Source organism: Lycium ferocissimum, chromosome 2, assembly GCF_029784015.1.
Source record: "Lycium ferocissimum isolate CSIRO_LF1 chromosome 2, AGI_CSIRO_Lferr_CH_V1, whole genome shotgun sequence".
Taxonomy (NCBI): Eukaryota; Viridiplantae; Streptophyta; class Magnoliopsida; order Solanales; family Solanaceae; genus Lycium; species Lycium ferocissimum.
In genome coordinates this window covers 68,954,255-68,980,473 of record NC_081343.1, presented here as the reverse complement: position 1 = coordinate 68,980,473, position 26,219 = coordinate 68,954,255, and the positions used below count along the sequence as shown (strand labels likewise).

The 26,219-nt window shown below is 35.5% G+C and overlaps 3 protein-coding genes across 4 annotated transcripts; 1 reads left to right on the top strand and 2 right to left on the bottom strand.

Moving 5' to 3' along the window:
• Positions 1–844: 844 nt before the first annotated feature.
• LOC132047122 (FACT complex subunit SSRP1) lies at positions 845–8,928 on the bottom strand. The gene is made up of 16 exons (XM_059438028.1): positions 8,743–8,928; positions 7,755–7,940; positions 6,811–6,916; positions 5,657–5,793; positions 5,397–5,480; positions 5,186–5,280; positions 4,994–5,102; positions 4,757–4,843; positions 4,588–4,680; positions 4,236–4,433; positions 4,003–4,148; positions 3,769–3,913; positions 3,259–3,354; positions 2,997–3,167; positions 1,568–1,646; positions 845–1,380 (listed from the first exon to the last, which is right to left on the bottom strand). Exons 1-16 carry the CDS (start codon positions 8,794–8,796, stop codon positions 1,253–1,255), a joined length of 1,914 nt encoding a protein of 637 aa, XP_059294011.1. The 5' UTR covers positions 8,797–8,928; the 3' UTR covers positions 845–1,252.
• Positions 8,929–10,318: 1,390 nt separating this feature from the next.
• Positions 10,319–12,725, bottom strand: LOC132047121 (uncharacterized). Its single transcript, XM_059438027.1, has one exon. The coding sequence runs from the start codon at positions 12,720–12,722 to the stop codon at positions 10,698–10,700; it is 2,025 nt and encodes a 674-aa protein (XP_059294010.1). The 5' UTR covers positions 12,723–12,725; the 3' UTR covers positions 10,319–10,697.
• A 2,707-nt stretch (positions 12,726–15,432) lies between these two features.
• LOC132047119 (uncharacterized) lies at positions 15,433–24,373 on the top strand. Of its 2 annotated transcripts, XM_059438024.1 has the most exons (8): positions 15,433–15,584; positions 16,192–16,378; positions 18,460–18,557; positions 20,719–20,824; positions 21,461–21,678; positions 22,450–22,492; positions 23,221–23,483; positions 23,640–24,373. In XM_059438024.1, the coding sequence occupies exons 1-8, from the start codon at positions 15,463–15,465 to the stop codon at positions 24,070–24,072; spliced, it is 1,470 nt and encodes a 489-aa protein (XP_059294007.1). In that variant the 5' UTR covers positions 15,433–15,462; the 3' UTR covers positions 24,073–24,373. The 2 variants fall into 2 exon arrangements, with proteins under 2 accessions (XP_059294007.1, XP_059294009.1); XM_059438026.1 differs by lacking the exons at positions 20,719–20,824; positions 21,461–21,678.
• Positions 24,374–26,219: the final 1,846 nt, after the last annotated feature.

Below are 26,219 nucleotides of genomic sequence, written 5' to 3'. Positions count from 1 at the left end.
AGATACGAACCATTCCACGAGTTTGAAAACCGAGGAAAGACCAAGACATGGTCTAAAGAACCATACTAATGCATTTTCATAAATTAGTTTATAGGCCATATTACAATCAAATTTCTGTTGTAGTATTAGTACTTTATATTTCTTCTGTTGGGGATGGATACTAGTCGTTTATCCATAACTAACATTGCTTTAAGAGGAGGGATTTTAATGAGAGCTAGTTGCAAGCAATCTTTTTCTTGAAATGTGAAGTTAGGTGAAAAAATCTAAAATTTGCTTGTTGGTTCGTAATTAATCAACCTACTATGGTACAAAAATGTAAAAAGACAAATATCATGTAGTACAAATTTTCGCAGGACTAGCTTTTTTAAGTGATTCGACCAAAGACAATATAACAGTCAAGCGATTTATTATTTCCCCTTATTTGCTTCATAGTTGTTCCAACATAGTCCCTGTATCTAAAGTCTAAAACACTCGTGTTTGTATTGGTCCATTAAGAATTATCTGGCTTATAGAAGTCAACAATTTTTGTTAGCCTCCCCATTTCTTCGGAAATACAAATCTTTTCTCCTCATTTGTCTTAAAATGAATTGTTTATAATATTAAACAATTGTACTAGCTTTCTTTTGAAAATTTGAATCGAAAATGATTTGATTTCTAAGTCAGATTTTCCAAAGTTGCTGCCGTTCACCAAGTTCACATTCGAAGAAGTTCTACAAATTATTGGCAGCAATAATCATGTATAGAGCAGGGACAGATCTACAATGTCAATGATGGGTTCGTGACCCAATAACTATTGCCCGGAACCTATGTATGTGTTTTCCAATTCACTAAATATATTTAAACATTTAACCATAAATCTAATGGATTATATATTAACTTAAAAATTCTTATAGGAATACAAAACTTTTAAATCCTAGATACATCTCTGGTAAAAGCACACCAAACTATAAAACTACATCTTTATATTCTGAAAACACAAGTTAAGGATAATTTATGCAGTTAGCTCCCAGATTATGCTGCTACACATACATAGGAATATCTAGAAATACTCAGCATGTCGTGGACAATTAGATTCGTTATGCTGTCGATTAGAAGTGCCTCATGACACCTATTTCTCATCTGCCCCAAAACTTGAACTTGACAACTTGACATAAACGTCAACAGCAAGCACTCCCAAATACGAACCACAAATGCTGATTAGGCACTTCTCGACCTTCTAAGTTCCTACTCTCAATCTAAATGATTTTTGCACTTAGGAACTCCCAGAATCATTCCCTGAATCCACGGCAGTCGGCTGAGGGTTCTTGTAACCACTGATCTGATCGCTGTAGCGTTTCTTATCTGCCTTAGCCATTGCCTCATAGGGTTCTTTCTCCTCAGCTGCAAAATCATTAATCCAACAAGTGAGCCAAGGATGTATCAATTGCCCTTAAATATCAAATAATCCATGAAAATAAAAACACAAAAACAAACTGCAACAAGCATGACCAAGTATTGTGTCAACTGCCTTTAAATATAAAATAGTTGAAGCAAATAAGACGAACGAAAAGAGATAAAAATAACCAACCTGACAGCTTGTTCCATCTCTCTCCAAGAACCTTCCCAACGTCAGTGAAGGAGATTCCAGGATTACTTTTCTTCACATTCTAAAAATAAAACGGAAGGCATGTAAAGAACCATGATGAGCCTCAAAAGGTATCTCAAAGCAAGAAAAGCACACCAACTTAACAAAGCAGCAGGTTACCATAGACTGATGGCGCGTGGTTGAAATTTCCATAAAACCAGAAAAAATTATGAAAAACTCATCTAGGGAAGTTAATGAGAAATGAATACAGAAAACTTATCACAATGATAAAAACGGGTACACAAATATAGAAATGCTTCCCGAAGGACTCCAAACAGTCACCATTACCGCTGATCAGCAATTACACTCACTACAAACATATCCAGTCAACTGCTTTAAGAACTCTCATCACAAACCTTTTGCAAGTAATGAAATCAAAATGATAATTACTCCGAAAATAAGATAAGTGAGATGATTCTTCTCTCGAACCAGATATAATCAAATTTTAGGAAAGGAGACGAGCCCATTTACATTTTGTGGTGCATTTTGGCTCCCAGATTATCATCCCACCAAAGGAATTACAGAGTTGTGCTTAAGTCTACTCATGGTTTTTTTTTTTTTTTGAATTTGATTATGAACTCTGTTTGTTAGTCCTATAGCTCCTGTAGAAACATCCAACAAACAAAATATTGGTAGTGTGTCCCTTGTTAAATTTATCAAGGATCCAAAGCCTGGGTTTCGTTTGTATTTCCTATTTTCTTTCCACCCCGAGCATTCTACTTTAACCACTAAGTCTCTCAGTCAAACCTGCACGAGAAATAAGCCCTTTTCACTATCCATGGTTCTTACAATCTTATCTATCCATGCCTTTGTCCTCAGGGACACAGAAAATGTTAATTTAGGAAATCAATCTACTATCCAGAATGCTTTTAGTTTGGAACTCTCCCCTAACCATGGATGCTAGATGTGCTACTGCCCAAATGTTCGATGAAATTCCCATGAAAGGTACCGATTCAAGGAACTCAATTAATTCAGGATTTATAAACAAAGGGATTCTAGAATGGGATTAGGGTACTCAAAAGAAATTATGGGCTATGGCAATTTTTGAGTTTTACGATTTTATCAGCTTGATCATGGACTAGATTTTCTTGTTGTTAATAACACGATGATGCATGTATTGGTTGTTTTGAGTATCCTGGACTCCAAATACATTCATGTGAGAAAAGCCAGACTTAGTTATGCAGCACTGGGTGCTTGTTTTTATTCCCGATGAGGAAAGAAGACCTTGTTCCCTTCAAAACGAACATTATATTTCAGTAACTCTCATCACAAAAAGCTGGGACACAGACCACGGAATGCACGGAAAAGTCATCAAAGTTCCATCAGCATGAGAAACACACACAGATAAGAAATCCTGTAACAGAAAACCTACCTCTCTTTCACTCTGCGAGAAGAACATAAAAGCACTAATTGCCCTCTTTGGGGCATTTGGATCCTTTTTCTTTTTCTGTTTTTTCTTCTTCGACCCATCATCATCTGCCTTTTTCCTGCTTGTAGATGGCTTTGAAGTAACCTCCTTTTTGGGCTTCTTTTTTGCAGGTTTCTGAAGCCACCATACATGAACATCAGCTCATACTTTTCCAATTTGCAAATTAGGACATGAAAATATATTAAATGTAGAAGGGAAATTATACCTCCTCATCACCGCTACCACTGGCATCAGATTCAACCCCTCCAGAGTCATCAGTAGGAGACCCTCCATCATCCTTATCGAGGACAAAATCTTCGTCCTGAAAAGGTCATGAATATCAGACAGCATTTCAAGATTTTTTTTTTTTTTTTTTTTTTTTTTTTGATGAATTAATTGATTCTATTCAAAGCATTAAGAAGATGCAAAGTAGTTACAAAAGATTGAGCACAAGAATGTTAGCTCTAGTACATAATCAAAGAAAAAAAAAATTCCAAAAGGCTATCAGGGGAATCTACTGGGGATAAAAAAGCCCAACTATGTAAATAAAAAAGACATTTAGCTTTGAGCATAGCTTGACTAGTTGAAAGACCATCAAAATATCTTCTATTCCTTTCAAGAATTTTTGACAACAGAAGAGGTAAGAAAAAGATACAATCCAACAAGACACTTGAGGATGAGTTAGAAAAAGACGATCATGGAGTTCAAGATGAAGTATACAAATAGGCATGTTTACCTCTTCATCACTATCATCTCCACCTGCTTCATTCTTAATGCGCTCAAGATGCGGATCAACAGCATCATCGTCATCATCGGGCAAAACAGGAACACCTTCTGTAGCCCGAGCTTCATTAAGGTTCATTATTTTCAGACCCTTTGAACTGCATTACTCGATAATTGTGTCAGAAAGACGAAGTAGACTTGTTAAAGCCCATATTGAGAAAGAAGGCGGCTTGAAAGTCGCGCTTACTTGATGAAATCAAAAAGATTGTGGTACTCATTTCTCTGGATATTCCGGAAAAGATGTTCTTGTTCAGTCTTCAGTCTAATGAGAAGATCAAAGTAATGCATGTTCGCTGTTCCCGCAGCATGCCTCTCAAACTCCACATAATCAATCTAATTGCATAATGAAATAAGTCAAAATTTCAAGAATGAAAACGTATAGCTCACATGATTTTGAGCCTTATAGCAACTTGAGTATACCTCCTCATGCAGTATAAGAGTTGGTGGTTTAGGTAAGAAGAAGAAGCTCTTCTCCAGAGGATAGAGGAGTCCATCTTCAGCTTTCAATGAGGACTTCACCGCATACCCATCTTGACTGCTACGGAACTTCCCTGGTTTAGTGACTTTGGCACCGGACAAGCCCCGTAAAATTTGAGTAAAGATGTCATGGATAAGACCCTGGTTCATAAGTCAAATTATATGCTAATAAGTAAACAAACACCAAACATGTGTCCATAACTTTAAGCAGCAAAAATGGAATATAATGAACTTGCATTTCTTCTTTCTCAGTTGATGCAAATCCAAATGACTACAAAAAAAAAAAAAAAATTACCTTGTAACCCATTAGCAGCCTATCCTTGTATTTTGTATTTAAAAGATCTTCGCTTAGAGCCAGCGAAAGGTCTACCACATTGTCAGTCTCAAACTGGTAAGACAAAAAGTCAGCAGGTTGATACCAAAAATAGAATGTATGTCATTATCCAATATTCATCAATCAATACCTGCAATACAATGTGCGGATACAAAGTTTGGCCCTTCCTAATTGGAGGATCAAGAGTGATAACTACTAAAGTGTGCGGTTGATTATGCTGCAAAAGCAGAGAAGTCGCATTTTCAACAACACTAACTTAAAAGTTCAATGAAGACAATTTCAAAAGACTCCATGTAGAAATTAAAAGGAGTAGGCATAGCTAAAACATTGATGAAGGTGCTAAAAGGTGAATGAACATAGAAATAACCTTCGGCAACAAAAAAATACGGACTACGCTGCTGTACTGAATTTTAAAGTCATTGGCTTGCCCTTGCAAGCGCAAGAATGAGAGATGAAGCTCAACATTGTAACGACCCCTGCAGCATATGGGCACATGTTAATCACTCTGAAGCAAAAAGTAGATAGTAATAATGAATGACATGAAAAGCGCTTAACCAACCTTGGAGTAAGAATAGCAATGCCGTCAAATGTGACAACAGCTTCCTCGCCTCCAGCACCCACATCAGCCATTGACATGATTTTGTCACGAAAAACCTAATAGGTACAATCACATTACTCAATTTCTACCAAGAAAAGTTACCATGTCATGGAAGGGATTAAGGATCCTCTCCAGTGAATTCAAATAATTGAATTGATACGCCTTTGCTTACTTGAGCAGGAGGTCGGTTTTCATCACCAACAAATTGAGTGTTTGAATTAGGGATGTGAAAGCTGATTTCCATCAGCGAGTCTTTCTGCAATCAATAAAAGCGTGGCTTACTAAGACTAGAGCGGCTTCAAAGGATTAGTCAAGAAGTGTGCCATTCAAGTAGGACTGGGCATGACTACCAAATTAGGAACACATTAATGTAAAATGGTAAAAAAAAAAAAAAAAAAGGGAACTCCTCAGCAATCATCAAACAGAGAGTACCTCATTAGCTCCAGTTGTATCATCTACATGGAACTCCAACATAACATCATTTTTTCCTTGAAGCTGTGTTTGAGAAACATCTGCTAATGATATCTCAAATGCTTGCTTCGAACCAACAAGAAAAGCAAGCATATTCCCTGCAAAAAGAGAAGTAGAGTCAAATGTGTCTGCACATTCCAAATAAAATTGATGTTGCAAGAGAAGATCATGTTCAAAAGTATATACACCCTCTGTCCCAATTTATGTGATACACTTTCCTTTTTAGTCTGTCCCAAAAAGAATGATACATTTCTTTATTTAGAAATAACTTAATTTGAAACTTCCACTTTTACCCTTAATGAAATGATCTACAGCCACACAAATATCTATGACTTGTTTTAGACCACAAGTTTCAAAAGTGTTTTTTTTTTCTTTCTTAAACTTCGTGCCCAGTCAAACTATATCACATAAATTGGGACGGACGGAGTACCAAAATAGAAAGAAAAAGAAAAGTAAGTATCAAACAAATAGAAAAAAATTATCAGTACACACACAGGTGGAAACAAATAAATTACACCATTGCGCCCGCTCTTTCATGTCATATGAGTTGCCCAACTCATAGAATAAAGCAGCTTTTTAAAGTGAGGTAACTAACTCATAGAATAAAGCAGTTGGTGATCTACTAGTAATCTAACACCAGAAGTAGAAAGAATGGGTCTCATGCTGGTAGAGAAGCTTAAGGACTGGGTGGGGGTGGGTGGGTTGGGGTTTCTCTTTTCCCTTTTGCCTTTGTGCCTTCAATATTTCCTCCTAAACCTTCAACTTTCCCATGCCTATTTCAAAAAAGAAAGTCCTTTGAAGATTGTGTAAAACCAATAGTCACTAAGAGTGCCCCATGTAGACAGAAGAATTACTAATATAACAGCTCTCTTCAGTATTAAATCTTGCTTCCACATATGATCTGTTGCAGACTATTAAAAGCAATATGTGCGCTGTAAACTTTCCATTTAGACCACTCTCATTCAGCCAGTTAAGTTGAGGCAAAAAAATCAGTATATGCGTGATTAAGGTTAATTTCAATTACAACTCATTTACACAAGAAGAAAAAACATGTATGTCAAGCATAAGCAAATCAGGGAAGCCAGAGAAATCATGAAGAAAGTATATCTGCCAACCATTTAGATCAACTTCTCCCCAATTTTTCCCACTAACTGATAGCTGCTTTTCCTCCGGAGATATCCCGCAAGAATTCTGGAAATAGGTGGTCAAACTCACAACATCCTGCAAAGCAGTAAATACACAACTAAGGGACATCAAAACTGATAACACAAGATAATAATGCATGAATGTGCTCTATCCCAGAGGTCCTCCAGCTATCACATACATTGAAAAGATTCAGAGGCATAAACTTGTACAAAGAAGTTAGAGATAATCAACCTTTACCCATTTGTTTGGTTTTGACTTGGCACGGAGTTTAAGAAATAAAGAAGACTTTTGAATCTTGTAGTCTTAAACTAAAGATATGTAGAATGTACCGAAAAGCTTTTTTATCTTGTGGTGGTCTCAAACATGCCTTGTGGAAAGTTGGAATTAAAGAGTTACCAAAAAAAAAAGGAAAGAGGAATTCTTTTTTAAACGGACTAAAAAGGAAAGTAAGACAAACAAATTGAAACGGGGGGAGTATCACTTTCTTTGGCTTCAATAAACAAACACCACAATAAACTCAGAACTTTGCTCCCCTTGTTTCTCTTTCCTCACAGCCTGTAATACAGTAGTGAACCTGCGACACTAAGCACTTCCAGTAGCCAGTTCCAAACTAGATGTGTGTTAGGTGTCCAAGTCACCCCTAATTCAATTAATTTACCAGTGAACGTGTAAGATTGATAACCATTACGAAGCCTGATGTGTCAATTCCCTGGGCTTCCCAAAATCAAATTATTCTTAAGTTGCTAATTACCATGTACTGAGTAACCTAGTAATAATATTTTCAAACCTATTCTGGCTAATCGTCTATGCTTCTCTCCATTGGTTAAGCTGTTTCTATTCCACTACGTCAGCAATGAAATAGTTCAAGAAGCTGATAAATTGGAACTTACTAAAAACAAAATAAAAGACTTACCTGGTCACGAAAGCCAGTAAATTTGTAGTAAAGACCATCCTTAATCCGCACACCCAGCTGATTAGATCGAGGAACCTTCATCCAAGTAAGGCCCACTATATCATCCTTGTCCACTTCCACAGCCTTACCACCACCTTGTTTCTTCCATAATATACCTCCAGACTGAACCTTGAGCTGCCCTGGATTCTGCATTTCTCAGAAATGAAAAATATAAGTTTTAACGTTAACAAACATCGTAGGCGTTTACGTCAAAAAAATAAATCTTTCTACCAAGGTAACATTGCACTCCCCTTTTTCATGGTATCCTAGCAATTCTTTTGTTTTTCCCTTTACTTTTTGTCCAAATGGATCCAAAACAAATGGAAATGTACCATAAAGACACTAAATTAGAACTAAAAACTAAGAAAAGCAAGAAACAGATAGAGTACAACATTAGGGTTTGCAATTACATTAAAGAATCATCAATTAACAGGAGCTAGGGTTCCAAGTATCCATCTAAATACAACAAAAAATGAAGAAATTCTAACAAAACAAAACAAAAAAACAGGCTTTAACATTCACCATCCCCTTTTTCGGATGTATCGTGGAAATTCTTTTATTTTTTTCCTTTTCTTTTGTCCAAATGGAACCAAAACAGATGGAAATGTACCATAAACACACTAAATTAGAATCAAAAAGTAAGAAAAGCAAAGCAGTAAACAGACAGAGCACAAAATTAGGGTTTGCGATTACATTACATAACAACAAATTCATGAATGAATAGGAGCTAGGGTTCCAAATGTCGATCTAAATCCAACAACAAAAAAAGAGGAAATTATATCAAAACTGAAAAAACAGGGTTTAAGAAAAAATCATTACAAGGATTTTATCGTAAAACATAGGGTTTTCAGCATCCATCTAAAGAAACAAAAATCATATAGAACAAACATATGACACTCGCAAATAAATCAGCGAAGATATTAAAAAAATAATAATAATAATAACTTACGGTGCCTCCACGGCCGCCGAGAGAGATGTTGTTGAACAAATGACCGTCCGTCATTGCTCCGTTAATATGGAAGAGAATGAAAAAATGCACACTGCTTGCACTGAGGAAAACCTTATATATATATGTGCACAGATATCAACCTCCTCCCGCGCGAAAACGCATTAGGAGGTTTGGGAATTTTCGACCCGACCCGACCCGGAAACGACTTTTTGCAATTTCGCTTCCGATAGAAATTTATTTTTCTTTTCAGTATGCTAAATTGTATTTTAATCACATAATGTTATATGAGACTCGTTTTTACATTGTCAATACTAACATATATCATGAAAATTTAATTCACTACCAAAGTTTCTTCTTTAAAAAATGTTTTTCAAATTAAAGACGGAGTATTTCATAGGTTAATAATCTCTAAATTTTATGCAAATTATTTCGCTCAAATTACAGAAAATAGCATTTCTAATATTGAATGAAATATCATTTTCCTTTTTTAATAATTGTTTGAGAGATTTTAATACTTTATTTTTTAAAATTTATATATGATAGTATTTGATCGGCCACGTAATATAAGATTTTCTTTTAAACACGTGAGTCTAAAAATCAATGCATATTACCTACTCGAGTTTTACTTGGAAGTTGGAACGTGTGTTACATATATGTTGCCTCTTGCTATAAAACAAGTTTGGAGTTATTTTTTCCAATGACGAGAAACATTTTGAAAGAATCAAATCGATCATTAAAACTTCTAATTTCAAAGCCCGAATAAATAGCAATTTCATGCATGTTCATGTTTCAGTACTAATGCGGAGATTCTTTTTTCAGAACAACAATTGTTTTTGCACTTCATGTTCAATTCTAATAGACATTCTTTTTTTACTTCAGAAAAATAATTGTAGCATATTCCTTTTGAAATTATTCGACCTTAGGAGCTGCATAACATAAAGGGTAGAAGAAGTAACCACAATAGCAATCATACAATTGCACCAAGATTAGGCATCTTCAAAAGCAGTGTTAACATTATAACTCAAAATCCTCAAAGTTATAGCTAGAGAAAAAGAGTTGAACAAAATTTTCTATCCGTGTCTCAAATTAATTCTCTTTTGCTCCCCCTACCCCCCGCCCCCACACCCCAATCATGGATTAACATATTTGACTAAGATTTCTAATATGTGAAGTCAAAATTTTGAAATGTCAAAGTTAGACATTTGTAGCAGAGCTCAGAATTTTAGATTCTAGTTTTATTTCCAAAAGATGAATAATTTGGCGCACAATGTTGCACCAATAGGAATATGAAAACTGGACCAAGGGAGTAAGTGTCCACTGCCATTACATCCATATGTCTCATATCCTTCCTGATTTTCACTAACTTCTGTTGTCACCATAGAAAGGGTACTTAAAATAACAGAAGGTGAATCAGATGAGGAGCTGAGAAAATTAAAAAACAGTATACCAAGAATCAGGAAATTATCATTTCTATCAAATAAAATAAAAAATCTAGAAACTATCATTAGAGATTTTTTATAGAGCAATAAGCATAACTTAGATATAGTTCTCTGCCCAAGATAAAAAAACTGATCACTAAATCGAGCATAAAATTCTTCTCTGTTTTATTCAATTTAGAGATTCTTTGTGTTCCTAACCCATTGTGCAAGAAGCTAATTCACAAAACTCGAAGTTAAAACTCTTCCTTCTCGGAAAATAAATTACACATGGGAGGAAGTTGGCAAACAAGTTAGTTGATGTGTTTATAATCTATTAAGACTCCAATGAAACATCCATATGAAGTTCGACCAAAATGCTCATATATGATCATCGGCAAGCACGATCAAGATGTTCCGTGCTAGTTGAAAGTTGAAACTGCAGTACCTTCTCTTAACAAAATGAATTCTAATTTCAGAGCTTGCAGCATACAGGCATTGTATCAACTCAGATGTTACAAAACAGCGCTTCAGAAAATATCAAAATTGTTTTCGCTTGTTGGAAAAGAACTTATCTCTCTTTACCCAAACATACAAAAGGAATATTAAGACTCCAGCGGTCATAGAAACTGATGCCCAGGGAAATGGTGGGTCCTTGAAACAGACTAGCGATGCTTCCAGCTCTTGAGAAGCATGATAAACAATAGAATGAATGGCATATATGTCATGATCCGATGCCCTCAGGTAATACAAAGCCATTTCAAAGTCAAAGTGTGAGAGCGCTGAAACTGCCTTGTCTAGCTTGTACTTGAACAAGTTCCACCTTTGCATGAACTCAGTACGCTGATTATGCTTTAGAAGCTTTCTCTCCCCGCCATGAGCAGAAATGGATTCAAGAACTTCAAGAGCACTAGTAATACTGAAGTTCAACGATGTCAACAATACATTTCTCCTTGCAGCATCCTTCTGTACAAATGATAACGAAGAAACCTCTGAAAACGGGCCAAATGGTGTTTGCCCGACACTCCATGTATAGTCTACGAAAGTACTGTTGTGTCTTGGGCTCCAAACTAAATGTGTTGGTGAGACTCCCCACATGCTCTGTAAAATGGAACCTACAATAGGCCTCTCTAATTCGCGAGTCTGAGTAAACACATGACGCCCATTACAACTATAGTCACTCACAGTCTGTGTACTCTTTGTCCTGACCGCTATAACCATATCCTTAAACGCCACAGACTGATGATGCCGATCAAGCAACAAAATCGAGCTAACATCCAAATCAAAAACATAAACCGGAAGTATCCTACCACTAAAGTCCTCTTCAGGAATCTTAGCAATCCGCCTAAACTGATCAGCCGATTCAGACAACGTCTGGTGTAACCGCTTCGAATCCAGGTATTCACTCACAATCAAAGTATAGTTATCAAACAAGTACCTAGAAGTATACGAAGTAGCTGCCCTCGAAATGGCAAAAGAACAAATAGGACACTCAGCTAAATTCACCTCATACTTCTTAAATCTCAAAGATTGATCACCAAACAACAAACCATTCTCATTTACTTCATCCTTGAAATTCCTCTCTATCAACTTCCAATCTAACCCAAAACTATCCTTATTATCCGAAGAACCATATATGTGTATAAACTCAACTATCAAAGAATTCTCAAACGGTACAGGAATTCGCAAAGAGGGAACCATAAGAACCTGATAAGCACTCCAAACAAGCGACGCCAAATCAGAAAGCAATGCCTTTTGGGATTTAGGTCGACCGTGCAACGTCGCGAACGGATGAAACTCGCCACGTGGCAGCACGCCATCGCCCGACAACCCCGGGCCATAGTCAACCGGACCAGCCCCCAAATCAATCCATAAATAACGTTCCTTTCCAGTCCAAACAGTGCCTAAACACTTAGTAAAAGCAGGTGATGGATCACCAGGTGTGTAACTATAAGCATAGGGTTTTGATTGAGAACCCAAATTAAGAATATATATGTAAATCCCATTAATGGGTTTCTCTTTTTCGAAATCTTGTTTGATAATTTCATCAATTATCCCATGTGGGACCGATGCAAGAACGGATCTGAAAGATGAAGGAACAGTAGCAAGATGAGTTTTTAGGGTTTGAGATAAACGTGAAGAAAGAGATGAAGGAGAAAGTGCCACGTCAAGGTGAAGTGAATGGGATATGGATAGATGATGTGATGGTTGAAAAGAGAAAGGGGTGATGACGTGGAACTGATCGGAGGTAATAGCAGAAGTGAGAAATGAAGAGAGTTGAGATTTGGCGTTAGAAGAGAAGTTGGTGCCAACGAGTTTAACGGTTATGGGGACGGAGATTTGGAGGGAGAGGAGAGAAGACGGGTCGACCCGGGATTGTTGTTGAGAGAGAAGTTTTTTGAGAGAGGATGGGAGGGAGAGGAAGGAGTCGTTTGAGCAAGTCGGGTCAACCCGGGATTGTTGGTTGAGGAAAGAGTCGAGACCTAGGATTGGGGCGGAGGTGGTGGTGGTGATGATGACGTGGAGGAGGATGAGGACGGAGGAGATGACGGTGGTCGGAGGCATTTCAGAGGGTTTGGGATCTGTTGGTTCAGTTGACGGAATTGGAAGTGAACGACTGAGGACTGCGAACCTGATCAGTAACTCATTTTTTTTCTTTTTTATTTCTTTTGGATGGGGAAAAACTTAGTAATAATTAATAAATTACTCACTAATTCACTATGCACCGTGTTCTGGGCGTTCGGTTCTTCAGTTCGATTTTTTTAAACTTCAATTCGGCTATTTCGGTTTCGATTTTTTAAAAGTGGATACCAAATACCAAACCCAACTAGTTCGATTCGATTCTTTCAGTTTCAATTTTTTCAATTCGATTTTCTTGATATGATATTAGAAACGATTTTATTTACACTAATTTATATTCTCAAAAGCAATAAAATATAAAACTGATAAATTGAAATCAAAATTAAACAAACAGGATACACAAGAACAGAAAACCGCAATCATAATATAGGATTATTAGGTGTTATATACATACAGTAAGAATAATTAACAAAACACATAAAAGACATACATTAATCCTAAAAACACATCCTAATATACATTAATCCTAAAGACACATCCTAGTCATCTTCTTTTGTTGAGGATACTACGATTGAGTTTCTTTTTGGTTTGTTACAATTGGATTTTTTTTTTTTTTTTGGGAAAAGGACCTGAATAATGGCGGATTTAGCCACAAATAATCCATGTACGCCCAAAAATTAGCCCATAAACTATTCCCATCTGATGGCCAAATCTGTAGCAAGCCTTTTAGTAGCCACAAAAGATTTAAAAAGTCACCAGTAAAGGCTGGGTGGTCCAACAGCCCCATCGTTTTTTTTTTTTAAAAAGTCGGACTTTTTTAAGCGACTTTTAAATTTCTTCTGAGAAAAAACGTTTTTTTTAGTGGCAATTAAAAAAGTTGCCACTAAAGGTTAAATATGTCAAAACATGTATAATATGTGTATACTTAATGAGAAATATCCCAAAAAACTCTGAGGTGATTTTTGTATATAATATGTATCGTTTGTGTATAAAAATATGTATCAGTACCTATCTATAATGTATAGAAACTGTATAAAATATGAATCACTAAGGTATGTATCATTTTTGTATATAATATGTATCATTTGTGTATATAATGTGTATTATAGAATAGAAAATTGTATCATTTTTGTATAGAAAGTGTATATATAATTCCAACTTGTGTATATAAACTATACCAGTCTTGTATAGAAAGTGCATCATACGTATAAAAAAATTATCATAGAAACCGTATCATTGTGGTATATAATATGTATCACTATTGTATATGTTAAAAATAAATATCATATCATTATTGTATAATATGTGTATAACAAATGTATAATTAACGTATAATTTATGCAAAATAAATGTAAGATTAATTCCAGCACACGTATATAAAATGTATAATTCTTGTATATAAAGTGTATATATAATTCCAACATATGTATATATCTTTAACCCTTTAGTGGCGACGTTTTTGTGGTGCTTAGTCGCACAAAAGTTTTTTTTTTTTTTTTTTAACCTTGGCATTATTTTGGGCCGAGGCCATTTTTTAGCATTATTTTGGGCCGAACGGACACCTAGTGAGATTAAGCCCAAACAATGGTTAAATGTGGGATTAGTTTGGCTGAGTGGACACACACTGTCCTTTTCCCCCTTTTTTTTGCTTAAACTTAATGGGCATGGATTTTTTTTTTTGTTTTGTTTTGGTAATGTATTAAATTTCGGTTTAAACCGAAATACTAAAGAACCTAACTCCAAAAATCGAACACCGAAGTTTCTAAAAACGTAAAATGAAATCGAACCTAAAAATTAAAAATCAAATTAATTCAGTTCGGTCCGATTTTTTAATTTTCGGTATTTATGCCCAGCCCTACCGTGTGTTCCCTTTTATGTGACTTGGCTGCACACAAAAGTTGTGATGGTACTATATTATTGATTGATAATTCAGGGAAGTACTAAAGTAATACTCAAAAAATTATTAAAGTAGTGCTTACTTATTTGAACAATTTTATGAATTGATTTTTGCAAATTGTCAAATTTCTTTAAAAAAATACTATAACAGGGTAGATACCTAGATTGAGATTATTGTAATTCTCAAGTCAAATTTTAATAACTACATTACTTGTTTGAAAGGAAAAGCAGTTTTTAAGGAATGCATATTTTTCTACTATTAAGAACTTTGCAATACTTCGAGTTTCGTTATCTAATTTACGGAAGTTGATTTTAATTATATTCTAAAATTTGTCTTTTATTATGCACATGTGTATATAAATATAAATATTTATATGACATCTTATAATATTTTGTAATATATGATTTGCATCACTACTTAAGTTTTAATCTGTTTAATTTTCTGTTGTTCACAAGTAAATCAAGATAATAAAAAATAAAAAGTAACCCATTTTAGAAATCGGATAATTCAATTTTCTTTTCTTTTTTAAAAAAAGCTCTTCCTTTCCATTTTAACACTTCTACTAGTTTCACGTTTCACTAATTAGAAGAGGCAATTGTTGCCAAATGTCCCTAATCCTATTATTCTTTTTTTTTCTTTTTCTTCTAGACTTACTAGAACACGCTTCAATTACACTGTTACTACTATTAATTAACCATTGAAGATGAAGGATTCTCTTATAATTAGTCTCTCTCAATTTTGATTTTGAGGGTCTACAATCCAAAGATGGAGGACACTGATACTTCACCGGCAACTCAAAAAACCTCGACAAGTATAACAGACCTAGACATGGACTCATTGGTTCAGTGTGCAAGTTATTTGGATCTCCATGACCTATCCAACATGGCCATGTCTAGTAAATACCTTCAAAGAGCTGCATATTCTGACTCTATCTGGCAATCCTTTTTCAGGTTATACCTTTTTCCAAACTCGCCTAATTCTTGGAATTGATGTAAACCCTTGCTAATGGTTGGATAAAGATACAATCTTTAATGCTTTTAGCAACTGTGTAAATGACCCTAGGAGCACGGCTATTGTCCATCTAATTAAAAAGAAAGCATTATTTATCTCTTTGTAAAAATTTGAAGTATTGCAGACATGGGACAATAAAAAAATCAAATATTTTAACTACTAAACTATGGGGATGTGGAGCAACTTTTAACTGCTTAACATATCTCTAAACCATATATATTCTTAGATATTGGCTAAATTTGTCGTCTGTGAAGCGATGAAAATGAATTATCTTCTTAGATATTGGGATTCTTGGTTTTTGAATAACTAACACAAAAGTAGAATCTTTATTGCATTGGAAGCTAAAGAATATTCAGAGATAGACCTCTTTTTTTTTTTTTTTTTTTAAAGCTAATTCTGAAAAGGAATCTTGAAGATGCTACAAAAGTATCTATGATTGGAAATTGTGACTGGGTTGGTCTGTTATTAACATATTCTCCGCGCTACTTCAAGTATTTCATTGCTTGCCGGTTTCTTGGAGAGTAGTACTAATTTTATGTTCTGCAGACAGCAGTGGTCTCCAGTAGTACCTTCTGGCTTTCCTCAGACATCAACTGCCAGGGAAGCATATCTTTCCAGGCGTACTGATTTGATGCAGTTCAAGTTCGTTGACCCTCTCGTTATAGACTTCCCTACTGAGGCAAAACCTCATGAAAATCTGCATCTTGAACAAGACACTATCTTATTTTCTCAGGTAGTATATATATCATTTCGTCAAATTCCCGTCATAAAACTCCAAGTGCTTACTCTAACTTCTTCTTCAGTCGCCAAATGCTACAGCAATTTTTGGAAAAAAATGAGACTTTAAGAATGAATGATGTGTTATATTATTTGTACCCTAAAGAATGTGGGTGTCTGGCAGCATAATAAACATTGTACCCTTTTACTTTTTGTAGGAGTTTTGGTGTATTACATGTTTCTATGACCTGATGCAGGTTATTAGATGTGAAAAGTATTTATTTGGCTCAAAGGGGGACTTCACGTTGTGTTTAACTTTCTATTCTTTCTTGCCCCCTGAAAGTTGGTCTCTAAAGCAACCAGTTTTAAAATGAGGTATAACAGGACATCCGAGAGCCTGTTATGGTGATCTTGGCATTTCCATTCTTCCCTCTCTTCTGCCGCATTGGATTCCGTCATGCATTTTACTTCCTTTAGCTTAGATCCTCTCTAATCTTAGATCCTTGTGTATGAGAAGAACCAGCACATAATGAATTTTCCTTGGTATGGTTTGCATCTAGATAAGTGAAGTGATGTTTGACAGGCTGCTCAGAATGCAACTGCCCCTTGAGCTAGTTTGTGCTGCACTCCCCTCGCATTGTTCTTCATGAATGGAAAGAAATCCATTGCAACTTCCTGACTTTTAGCTATATGCTAAAGGGCTGATAGTTTAGCAGCATTACTTTCTGAATAATGAGTTCAATTTCTACTTCCGACTTTCTGAAGCCTCCTTTAAGATCTGGAATGTTCCCTTTTTTTTTAATGACCAAGAAATTTCTGAGCACCAGTACTGCATGTTTGGAACTCTAGTGGGTGATGAGCCCGCTCTTCTACCCTTCTCCGCTTAAATATCGTACTTTTCTTTGTGCCAGTGCACATAATCTACATATCATGCGCTGCACTCTTACCACTAGACCAAAGTTCTGGGGCCCTTTAAGATCCGGAAAAGCTGCTTGCCTCTTTCCATTACAGGCTTGTGCATTTTCTTCTTTTTATCTTTCAAGACGGACCACGCGTTTTCTTATAACCAAAAAATTCCCAATGGCCAAGAGCGCTCTTTTTGGATCTCGGTGGATTCTGAGCCCCCCTCTACCGTTCTCCACATTTATGCCTAGTTGATTATAGTCTAATTACTGATCTCGCCTCCTTTTGACCCTTTTGTTATTCTTGCTTGACAAAGTTCAGGTATCCAAGGGATTTTGTGTGGTCAAGAGATGCCTTTTTTCTATTTTTAACATTCCTTGGAAAAGCTGGTAACATCACCATCATCTGGATTGTCCACTTAATTAGGTTTCATCTGTTGGTACTTTTTCTTTTCCTTCCATCCTCCATTGTAGGTTTCTGCACTTCACAATCACCTTCTAGTACTTCTACTTTTATTTTGTAAAATATTGGACTAAGATGAACTTAAATGGAGTGACATGGTCGGTGAGGGTTCACGTAGCCAACCCCACTTGTCTGGGATTGAGGCATAGTTTTTGTAAAGACTGCTTATTTCCAGAATGCCCTCTGCATTATCTTTGTGGGGCGGGGGAGTATTCTTGCTTCGGATTATCATAAAATATACCTGTCATTCTGAAATCCATTTGTAATAACTTGAAATTCTGATGTTGTAGATGTACTATATTTTTCATTGTACTCTGTCGTACTGATGATTATGTTACGATACTAGCTTGCCAGCTTATTATTCGGATCTTAGATTTGCTCTGTGGAATGGACTGTTTCAAGCTTTCAGTGTTCTTCATAAATAAATAAAAACACTCCCCCCATCCTGCCGCCCCTGGAGTGGCTATGTGTTTCCTTGTTTAAGGTTGGTGGTTGTATGTGCACGGAGAAGGTGGCTATGTGTTTCCTTGTTTAAGGGTGGTGATTGTATGTGCACGGAGGAGGTGACTATTAGCTTTTACTCAACTGCATTATCTTATGTATTATTTGTCATCAATAGCAGTGTGGACATAAGACCGGCAATTGTAATCCTTATCTTCTGGAGTTAGTTGATAAAATATTTAATCAAACTATTTTTAGGACATGATTTTTTTGTTGATAACTTGTATGCAGGGCTCTTCAGTTCATGTATTGAACATTAACAATTTTCTGAATGGAAGAGATCCATATGTCACGCTGAGGGATCACACTGCCAGAATTACTTCTATGAGGTTAGAGTTGCTTTATATTTTCTTTTATTTGACAGTTAGCAGAGTGTAGCAAACCAGATGGATATGTTGGACTTGTTTCTGCTTCAAGGTAGGAAATATTCTTAGGAAGCTATAGAGTAACTATCTTTGGAAAATGTTAGCTGGTGAGGAGAAGTTTCTAAATTTCTCCCTTTATAGACTTCACACTTCTTCCAAGATAGACTTGAAGGATGTCACTGATGTTTCCATTTGTAAGTGTGGCTGCTGAAATTTTTCAATCATCTATTAAAATGATAAATGATTCTTCTCGCCTAACTGAAGAATACAATGTATTTATCCAAGTAGGTTCTTTCTCATTCTAAACTTCTGTGCTTGTCCATTTAGACTTTAGATTCTGGATCTGGCCTAGATGAGTTAGGTTTTTTAGGTTTAGAACTAGAGGCAGATCTAGGATTTGGAGGTTCCGGGTGCCACATTAGGATAAACGAGTCGGGTTGTTCAATTTTGGGCTTCGGTTCGGGTGTATCTTTTTTAATTTATATAGATAATTGATTGAATATGCAGATTTGTCTAATTATGTTCTCTATCAAGCTGTCTAATTTTTTTTTTTTTTTTTTACACAGATAAAAGACCTTATTCTCTAAAATTTTGAGAAATTAAAAAAATTCTGTGTTAGAAATTTGATTCTGTATAAACCATCTACTATTGTTACCTCAATATATTCATACTCCATTGCCTATTGTGTGTTGTGCTGATATGTAGTTGAGAATAAAAAAATTTAGCCTCTATCCGGTCATCTTCACTTGGTTTGAACTTTGGTAAAAGATCGAAATAACCCTTTAAATTTTAAAAATTATAATATAATCAACATTCATTTTTTTTAACTTATATTTTACTTTTCAAGCATATTTTTATTAATATGAATCTAACTTCTTCAAAATAGTACTCATCGAGTCTAGTACTTGAAGAAAGGGGAAGTAAGAAAAAAAGTCAAAATTTAATCAAACCAAAAAAAGAGCCAACGAGGAGTTTTTAATGAAGAATGGCAAGTAAAGAGAAATTTATAAGAAATTAAAAAAGAAAGAAAAGAACTGAAGTAAAGATATGTTGTACTTGCAAAGGAATAAAGCAAAACGTGTACTTCGCAAGAAAGCAAAAGGAGCAAAACTTGCAGCAAGTGTGAATCGAACTCAGTCACTCGTGTTGAATAAATAGCCCTTTGCCAGTGGCACCTGGTGTTCACTTCTTGCTACGGGTGGCAGGTTTAAGATCTATACAATTTCTTATACATATAGACATACATAAACAGAATTTCAACTAAGGAGTCTGGGTGGCGTGGCACTCGGAATCTTCTACGAAGATCCGCCCCTGTTTAGAACGGAGTATTAAATATTGGATTTGAATCAAGGTTCTTTTGAGAAACTTGACTCAATAGATTGCCGCAAATGTAATATATGGGGGTAACATAGCTTGAAATTGTCATGAGTTTTTTTTTTTTCTTGAACTAATCAATGAAAAATAGATCTGAAGCAGTGAAAAAAAACCATTCTTTGCTGGCAATTCAGATCGATACAGTAGAGTAGAATGATTAATTAAAATGAGGAGGTTGCCAAATAAGAACCTGCGTCTTCTTCCATAACAAAAGACAAGCACTATATGTAAGAGCCTAGGTCTTCATTTCCTTTCTCCTTTTTCTTTCCTTTTTTGAATTGTTTGAAACCTTCATGTAAAAATTTAAATTAATTGAAACAAAATATTTTACACTGACTCTCTTACTTTTTGGGAGGCTCGGAGCTTTTTTCCCTTTGGGGTTGGGGGGCTTGCAAACATGTGAAATTATATGTTCATGGTGGCAAGTGAGACTCAAACTTAGGATCTCTGGCTGCCGTTATATCATGTTGAATTGTGTGATTTACCTCAACACTTTTATTCTTCTTTTACGGCCTACAACAATTTTATTCTTGTTTGATTGATTTCTGGAACAAATAGAATTCTGATACAGATGTATTGTCAGACAGTTATAATATTTGTGGTAAATAGCATACAAAGGTTGGTGAGTCAATAGAACAAGTTCTTGATTATTCAATTCAGACTCGTTTTATTCCCCCACAAATGTAGTATGTCTTAGTATGATATTTCTTTTTAATATGTGTATCAATAGCCCTAATACTACTAACTGCAGATTAATTCCATTTGAAGAGACATGCTTGTACAGTAGCAAGATGCAGAAAAATGATAATCTTTTGGTAACCTCAAGCTTTGACCATTCAATTCGGCTATGGTTGAAGGTAGTTTAAATAACTCAAGATGAATTTTAGTTCTTTTAACGTTCACTTGAATACTTGTGTTTGTCCGAGTCTCCTGACTAATTGACCTAATGAGCTTATGAAACTCATTATCAAATTTTACCCTGTCTGTGACGTTCTATTCTGCATATTCTTTTAGTTGACTCTCTTTTACCTTATTATTACTAATTTTAAGTTTTGTTTTCACTATATCATGCAGTTGTTGTATTTACTGTTTTTCTCTTTTTAATTCTTTGCTGAATATCATTTTCCTATTGCTAAATAAAGAAATAGAATATTCTTCTGATGCATCATAGCTGGTCTATAGTCTATAAGGATTGTGGGCAAAAGTTTATATACATTACGATGCATCAGTGGAACTATTGATGTTTTTCACATTTACTTTGCGCAAAAGTATGTTTAGTTTATGATACAGAATCCCATCAGCGGAACTATTGAAGTTTTACCTAGACAATAAGCTAATATTTTTGAACTAGGTGAATGGCACGTTCTATGCATATGAGCATGCATCATTTTCTGGTTATGTTCGTTTTAGATTTCATGTATGGGTATCCAGTCTCTTCAAATAACTATGTTTTCCGTCACTTTCTTAGTTTTGCCTGTGGGTTTCATTCCTAGGGGCGTTGTCAGCGATGTTTCAGAGGCCATAATGGTGCAGTTTCCACACTTTCAGACAAATTGCTGGGTGATCGTCCTAACAAAATACTTGCAAGTGGTGGTTTAGATGGAACTGTACGATTATGGTCCCTTGATTCTAGTGGAAAGGGCGGCCAACATGCTTTAAAGGCAACACTTTACGGGCATGAGAAACCTGTAGCGCTGATGTCAGTTGCCGGGTATGATTTAATTTCTTTTGCATAATTGTTGCAATTATCAATATTATTAACCTGTTGTGCTGCTAAAGCTTCTTGCTTGGGAATTTGACATCTGCCTTTGCTTCTAGTTGCCCGTTTAGGTTGACAATCAGGATTTGTTTCTTTTGTCCCTGCATCATTGCAACGGAAGAAGTATTTATTTTTGGTCCAACAGTACTGAATCTCTAGAGTATAGATTTCACGAAACGAGCATCTCCAAATACTCTTTGGAAGTTCCTAAAAAGTTTAAAAGACTTTATCCCAATATAAGTCCTTTTTGGAAGAAAAAGATTTCACAATCTTTGTAGGTAATTTTCTCAACTTAAGATTGGAGGAAAATAACCATAGTATAAGAAGATAAAAAATAAAAGCAGCAGGCTAAATGACTAAACAAGAGATACCTTCAACTTTGGCGAAGACTAACAACTTCCAAATACCTTTTCCAACTTCAACTTCAAATACTCTTCTTTTCTAACTTCAACTAAATATTGTCCAGACGCCTAGGTAAGAACTTTGCTTCCTCCTGGTATCCTTCTTTCTTGTTATGATGGTCTGCTGGCTGCTTCAGCATTTGGATCACACAGTATAAGGATTGCAAGGATTTTTGCTATGAATATGAATTTAGAGAAATCTATTTTATAGCTTGGTGGATCTTAGTTTTTCTGATGGAAACATTAAATTTCTTTTAAGAGGTTGCAATCTGAGCTTATCTTCTTCTCAGCTATCTTATTGTCTGAATCTCTCTGGTTTCAGGCACAAGACATCTCTTCTGGTGAGCATATCAAGGAACTCCAAGGTATAGTGAGATCTGTGTTGGGACATTTAAGTTTGAGTTATGAGCAAGCCACCCTGAAGGTGCCAAATGTGAATGTGGTTCTAAAATTTCCATGGCATTTTGTTTGATTCTGTTGACAACTAGATATTGCAGATTCTCTTTTTGAGTTATTATATCTTTTTTGTTTATAGTGATTTTCATCTTATTTAGTATGAAAAACTTTTGATTTGAGTATTAGCTAGAAAGTATTAATATCCTCAGCTAATATTTCCAAGAACTCATTTGCAGAATCAAGTTTGCACAAATTTTTGGATTCTGTAGCTTTTATTCCTTTCTTTCCTTTACTTTTTTCAATTTAGTTTTGCAGAAGAGTGGATTTCTTTTATCATTTATATGGCCCAATTAACAAAAATAAACTTGTATTCCCTTTCAGCAAACATCTTTCAAACTCTCAGTACTAATCTTTTTCACATCACACCAACAACAATATACCCAGTATAATCCCACAACGGTTGTACGCATACCTTACCCCTACCTCGTGAGGTAGAGAGGCTTTTTCACATCATACCATTTAAGGGAAAATAGGCTTAAGTGGCTGAAACAAGCATTGCAACCACTTGCCAAAGCTAGTGCAGTCAAAGTTTTAATTGTTTTGCAATGATCATTCGCATACATGTTGCCATGATGAGAAATTACCTCTTTAGTTTAGCATCTTTTATAACTTTTATGCTTCTGCCTTCCTGTTGTAGAACTCAGGGCAGGTGATGGTTTGGGACACTGCTACTTCATCTGCTGTTCGTTCTTCATGCTGTGTGGGAAAGAGCACTCTCCCTGGCGCACCTAAGGCAATGAAGTGTCACGAATCACTAATCTATGCTGCGGCTGGTTCCTCGGTCGTTGCAATTGATATAAGAACGATGCGTCAAGTCTTCAAAGTGAACCATCAAGAAGAGCTACATTCATTTCAAATGTTGCCAGAGAAATCATTGATCTGCACAGGGTTAGCTCAAAGGTATGATCTTTCCAACTCACTGATAGTATTCTTCCAGCTCATATGGTTGAATTTGTTTGACAAGTGCATTCTAGAGCTATGTCTTTTAGGTTTGTGTTATATACCACTGTTTTAATTGGAAGAAAACTGATAAAAGCTAATGGAAATGGTTGTCAGAGCCATGCTTTGGGATGTTAGAAGAGGCTGTGACATACAGCAGGGAGAAGCAGTAGCTGAATTAGATGGACATATAGGCAATGTAAATCTCTTGCACATGGATCCCTACAAAATTGTTAGTGGTGGGCAGGAGGATTTCCAGGTACATGTTTGGGAAACGGGGAATGGCAGACGAGCAAGTTCTTTGATTTTCTGTCGTCAGTGTGATTCCCATCGAGGTTTTGGTTGTTCTGCAATGGCTGTCAATGGATGTAGAATAGTTACAGCTTGTAATTACGGAGACCATAGTGCCTTGGGTTTCCAGGACTTCAACAACGCCATGGTTCCTATCTCTTCAAATTCAACGGTCCTCCAATCAAAATTTTGGGGTCCTCAATCACAGAGTGATACTGAAGAAGAATCAGATAATGACTCAACTGAGCTGCCCCCCTGACTCTGAAATCTTGCAAGTTCACAATACTCATGCGCGCCTTTTTACTGCTATCATTGTTTTAGTTATGTTGTATATTCCTTCTGTCTTGTGGGATGCACTGTGTAACTTCAGTAGGAATTGTCAATAGTTTAAGGCAAACACGTATGGATTGAAGTGTCTTCTAAGTGGGATGCACTGCTTATACAAAAGGTGAAATGTGGGAAGTTACAGAGAGATTGATAATGGCAGAATTTTTACTGGCATTACACTTACAAGATTCATCTTTTGAATTTACATCGTTCTTGGCATTACGTTCTTCTTACAGCTTATGTATTATAAAGCTCTCTGTCACGTAAAGTTACGAATTTGAGTAATCGTAATCTAAGTATGTTTGCGCTCTCGCTAGGTTGATTTGACGAACGTCAAAGTACTTCGGATCAGATTATTCTTTACAATGTTCTTGAGCTAATTGATGAGTCTTTAGATAAAAGAGCATAACATTAATATGAAATTTTAAAGACTCTATCCATCCCTATTGCATTGCAGCTATTGAGTAGTTCTTTTTTCTTTTTTCTAACTGAACAACAAAAGGGATATACGCAATACCGCCGACCCATACTTGTTCTGCTTGGCATTGGTTCTTCTTGGATATTGCCACTTTACGTTACGCTCTTTTTTAAGGTCTGCTTCGAAAAGAGCGATGTATTTTATTAAGTTTAAGCTTATACCTTTTTATTAGCATGATTTATAATCACAAAAAATTACTACAGTATAACATATTTAATATTAAAAGTTTCAAAGAAAAAAAATTAATCTATTTTAAAGATCCGCTCCCATCATAAAACTTCACAAAATGAAACATAGAAATACCTGAAATTTTTATTACATAGGGGCAAGGAAAAGAAAAACGGGGAAGGAGATTACAACGTGGGGATTTAAAACCTCACCAGCGAGGCGAAAAGTTCAGATAGTCAACCAACTGAGCTACTAGATCTCAACGAAATACCCGATATGACACGTGAAAGATGATGAAATGCTCCGTCCGATGATGAAATGCTTCGTCCTCCGGACGGAGCAGCCACGTCAAGTACAATCAGACCTCTCTTACTCTCTATAACAGTATCCGCATATAACAATATCTCTATAATAGCCAAGTTTTTTCGGAACCGAATTTTTATGTTATATTTTACTTCTCTATAACAACATTTTACCTATAACAACAACAACCAACATTATATCGGTAGGCTCTTTGTTAAATTACCCTCATATAACAACAATCTTCTTTTTTTGGTAATATAATAATGAACCATCTTTATAAAAATAAAATATCTATGATTACCAATAATAAGTGTAGAGATTTTGATTAAATATTTGACCCTTTAATACACTATTTATGACGAAAAATACCATATGAATATATATATATATATATTCATCATTAAAAGATTTTTCTTTATTATATAAAGTGTGATTAAGCTTAGAATTTGACAATTAAAAGTGAAAAATTAGATTTTATACATCTTTTTTCCCTATAACAGCAAAATATTACATAAATATCAATGCTGTTATATGTGTTTAGCAGTTATTCTCTATAACATTCAAAAAATTCGGACCCAACGATACTGTAATAGAAAGGTTTGACCGTAATAGGCATGGGACTACGTAAATTACAGATGACACGTTGCAGCGTGACCAGGAGCGTGCTCAGTTTCTGATGTGGCAATTATTTCCAAATTTTTTATTTCGTATTATAATTAATGACATAAAAAAAACGGAAAAGGGCCAAAATTACCCCTGAACTTTGAGAAATAGTTCATCCATACCCTTCGTTATACTTTGGGGCCAATTATACCCTTACCGTTATACTATAGGGTCAATTATACCCTTATGTCTAACGGCTGTCACGTGGCATCATCCCAGGCCTTCAAAATTATTTTTCCCCTCAAATAATTTTTTACCCACTAAAATAACCCAACACGACCCGATTTTTTTTCTTTTTCCAGCCAAACTAATACGGACCCAACATTATTTTCCCCTCATCTATTTTCCTTCAAAATTATATGTTAAATGAATAAACTGGAATAGATGGTTGACAAAACAATCTGTTAAATGCTTGTTTTGGTTGGTTGGCTACACATGCTGCCTGCATAACTCAAGATAAATTGCAA

Bases quoted from the DNA above. Each gene is read 5' to 3' on its own strand.
- LOC132047121 (XM_059438027.1), bottom strand. From the start codon at position 12,722: ATGCCTCCGACCACCGTCATCTCCTCCGTCCTCATCCTCCTCCACGTC.
- LOC132047122 (XM_059438028.1), bottom strand. From the start codon at position 8,796: ATGACGGACGGTCATTTGTTCAACAACATCTCTCTCGGCGGCCGTGGA. The intron at 5,103-5,185 runs GTTGGTTAAGCG...CATATGCTGCAG, and splicing joins ATTGCTATTCTTACTCCAAG to GGGTCGTTACAATGTTGAGC. The intron at 4,434-4,587 runs GTAATTTTTTTT...CTTATGAACCAG, and splicing joins GGCTGCTAATGGGTTACAAG to GGTCTTATCCATGACATCTT.
- LOC132047119 (XM_059438024.1), top strand. From the start codon at position 15,463: ATGGACTCATTGGTTCAGTGTGCAAGTTATTTGGATCTCCATGACCTA. The intron at 16,379-18,459 runs GTAGTATATATA...ACTTGTATGCAG, and splicing joins ACACTATCTTATTTTCTCAG to GGCTCTTCAGTTCATGTATT. The intron at 22,493-23,220 runs GTATAGTGAGAT...TTCCTGTTGTAG, and splicing joins GCATATCAAGGAACTCCAAG to AACTCAGGGCAGGTGATGGT.